Source organism: Salvia splendens, chromosome 22, assembly GCF_004379255.2.
Source record: "Salvia splendens isolate huo1 chromosome 22, SspV2, whole genome shotgun sequence".
NCBI lineage: Eukaryota > Viridiplantae > Streptophyta > Magnoliopsida > Lamiales > Lamiaceae > Salvia > Salvia splendens.
Genome location: NC_056053.1, coordinates 1,704,589 through 1,707,306, shown reverse-complemented (window position 1 = coordinate 1,707,306; position 2,718 = coordinate 1,704,589). Strand labels below are relative to the sequence as shown.

Here is a 2,718-nt window from a genome sequence, read left to right as displayed (position 1 = left end):
AAATGCACTTCTGATAAGGGAACATAGAATTTCCTAGCGCGTCGAATAACAAATAGCTCGATTCAAGGGGTGCGACGATTGGATAGACCTTAAGACATGAAGAGCCATTTGAATAGACCTTCAAGGGTTTTGGGAATTGCTTTCCACTCGTCGTATCCACGTTAAAGTTAAACATCGGTCGAAAGAGCCGGAACAACACACCGAGGCGAAATGATTCAAGAGTACTCTGATAGTATAACTTCAAAACCACCAATATAACTAGACAAGGTCCAACAAACTCAAAGAGCATAAAATAAAGAGTAAACCTTTGGTTGAAAAAGAGGTTCATATTTTGTCCATGAAAGCTAAAGCATCCCCAAAGCCACCATCTTCTCTCTCCCTCTCTCTTTTTATTGCTTTATATATAAAAATGTAGCTAAAACTTTACACTTCCACTCCAAAAATCCCATTCACCAGAAACCTGGTGTGAGTGTGTGTGGTTGTGAGAAAGTAAAAGAATTTCCCATTTGTTGGAGGATCAAGAAGAAGCACCATCTTAATCCAACTTCCTCCTTTTGCTGATGGGAGAAGACCTCTCATCATTTTTATAGCTCAAGCACGCAGCATCCAACACCCCGTTCGGGCTATAGGGCAGTGATGGTGTTGACGACGACGATGATGAACGTGAGGCCACACTCGTCGCAGTAGAACCAGTAAGGGCAGCAGCACTGCTTATTGGCATCAAATCTTGAATCAGCTCGAGGCATTTCGCCACTCTCCCCTGCTACACCAAATCTCGATATCATCAAATCTTGAAAACGCGAAATTTCATCAAAACAAGTAAGGTAGACAAACACTTACTTCCTTCTCTTGAGTAACATCGGCTTCCCCTGAGACGTACAATGCCACAGCTGCAGCTATCTCAGACGGCTTGAACTCCAAGAAGTCGATACCTGCATTCAGTTCCCAACCAAAAGATATCATTTTTATGATCAACAAATAAGATTTAACCACACAATGCTGCAAGATCAGTACCTTTGATCATGCTCAGGATGATCTGTGTCGACCTAGTGAGCAACGGCCCTTGTGGGGTCTGAGGTTTGCACGATTTCCCGAGGTAGAACTCTATGAAGTTGAATGGAGTGTAAGGCTTGACATTCCATTTCAAGTAGCTCAGCACCAACATCTCCATTCTCTGGATAGTTTTCGCCTCAAACAAGTACTTTGGGTCCCCTGCCTGCTCGATTAGCCCACATTGTCATCAAAACAAGATCACAACACAACTAAAACAACGCAGAAATGTTAAATAAACTTAACCTGTAAGTCGACTAGAGAGGGCACGTTAACCTCTTCCATTTTGGCAGCCAACGACAAGCAAGACACGGCGATCAGCTGAATCACCCAATGCTTACCCTTCTGTTGATGCCAACAGAAAAGAATCAATCACCATTACAAAACAAAAGGCCAATCAGATCAATGAAAAAGTATGTATTCGTGTTACTCGTTTCGATCACATACAGGGAGGGTGTACACTGACAGAAACCGATCCAAGTAACTCATAGCCAAATACAAGCAAAATTCTCCAAAGTTGTGATGATCACAAGCCTGCAAAGTAGTACAGAATAAGAAAGATTCAACTTATGAATCCAAAACATTGACTGGACAATGAAGGATGCCATAGATTGCTATTAAATTGCTCAAGAAACCATTAATGAATGAACATAAATGCAGAAATTCACTTAAAAATCCAATCTTTAACCATTTCTACATAAAGATTAGTCTTTTAAAAGGGAAGGGGATGAACACCCCATTAAAAGTAAAATCTAGAAACACAGAATTAGCAAATCAAGATTATCCAAAAGAAAGACATAACTCAATTCAATCCAGAAACCTAAAAATCAATCAGATTAATCCCAAAAAAACAAAGAATTAACCTTAATCATCCAATCAAGAGCCTCCCTTCTCAAGCTCAAATCCAAGTCCCCACTCCTCAGCCTCATGAGATAATCATTTCTAGGCAAATGCTCTGTTTCCCTCTCCACCATCCAATCAATACACTCATCAGCGAGCAACGGCAAAGGAATGAATGGGTCTGAATCTGATCCGGTTTGATTATTGAGAGTTTCAACGAAATCTCCATCATCAAAGCAAAGGCTTTTGGTTCCTTCATCGCAGAGCAGCAGGTCTGATGCTGCCACACAGTCAAAGCGTCTGTTTTCAGCCATTGGAAATAGCAATGTGAGTGCAAAGATATCAAAACCTCATAAAGATTGGATTTTTATGGGGTTTATTGGCTTCTATGTTCATGTAAAGATTGGCATTATGCCTCTGCCATTTCTTAGAGGAGAGAAGGGAAAGGGGATTGTGAGAGAAAGGGTGTTTTGTAGAGAGAGAGGGGTGTTGAATAGACTGTGGTGTGGAGTAGGAGCTTTGTGTAGAAATTAACATTTGTCTTTAGGGTAAAGGGAAGAGAAGACTGAGAATTCTTTTTGGACAGAAGAGGACAAAAATTAAATTATGGAAATTTTTATAAAAATATTTTTTAGTTTTTGCAAGACAATATATATTTTTATTACCAGTGGGATTACTACAATAAATTAGATTCAAAGGGATTTGGACAGTGAAAATCTATATAAACAAAAATCAGATACTGTAATTGTGAAATGAGCAAGATTTCCTTTGAGATAATGGTGATTAATTGGAAAATAATTGATGAATTAGAATCATGGTGATGGGATT

General features: G+C 39.5%; 1 protein-coding gene across 2 annotated transcripts; it reads right to left on the bottom strand.

Annotated features, from left to right (window-relative positions):
- Nucleotides 1-211: 211 nt before the first annotated feature.
- LOC121788036 (cyclin-D4-1-like) lies at nucleotides 212-2,419 on the bottom strand. 2 transcript variants are annotated; one of them, XM_042186889.1, is made up of 6 exons: nucleotides 1,914-2,419; nucleotides 1,498-1,584; nucleotides 1,297-1,395; nucleotides 1,015-1,216; nucleotides 841-932; nucleotides 212-763 (listed from the first exon to the last, which is right to left on the bottom strand). In XM_042186889.1, the coding sequence occupies exons 1-6, from the start codon at nucleotides 2,202-2,204 to the stop codon at nucleotides 536-538; spliced, it is 999 nt and encodes a 332-aa protein (XP_042042823.1). In that variant the 5' UTR covers nucleotides 2,205-2,419; the 3' UTR covers nucleotides 212-535. The 2 variants fall into 2 exon arrangements, with proteins under 2 accessions (XP_042042823.1, XP_042042824.1); XM_042186890.1 differs by having other exon boundaries at nucleotides 212-760.
- Between the last annotated feature and the right edge of the window lie 299 nt (nucleotides 2,420-2,718).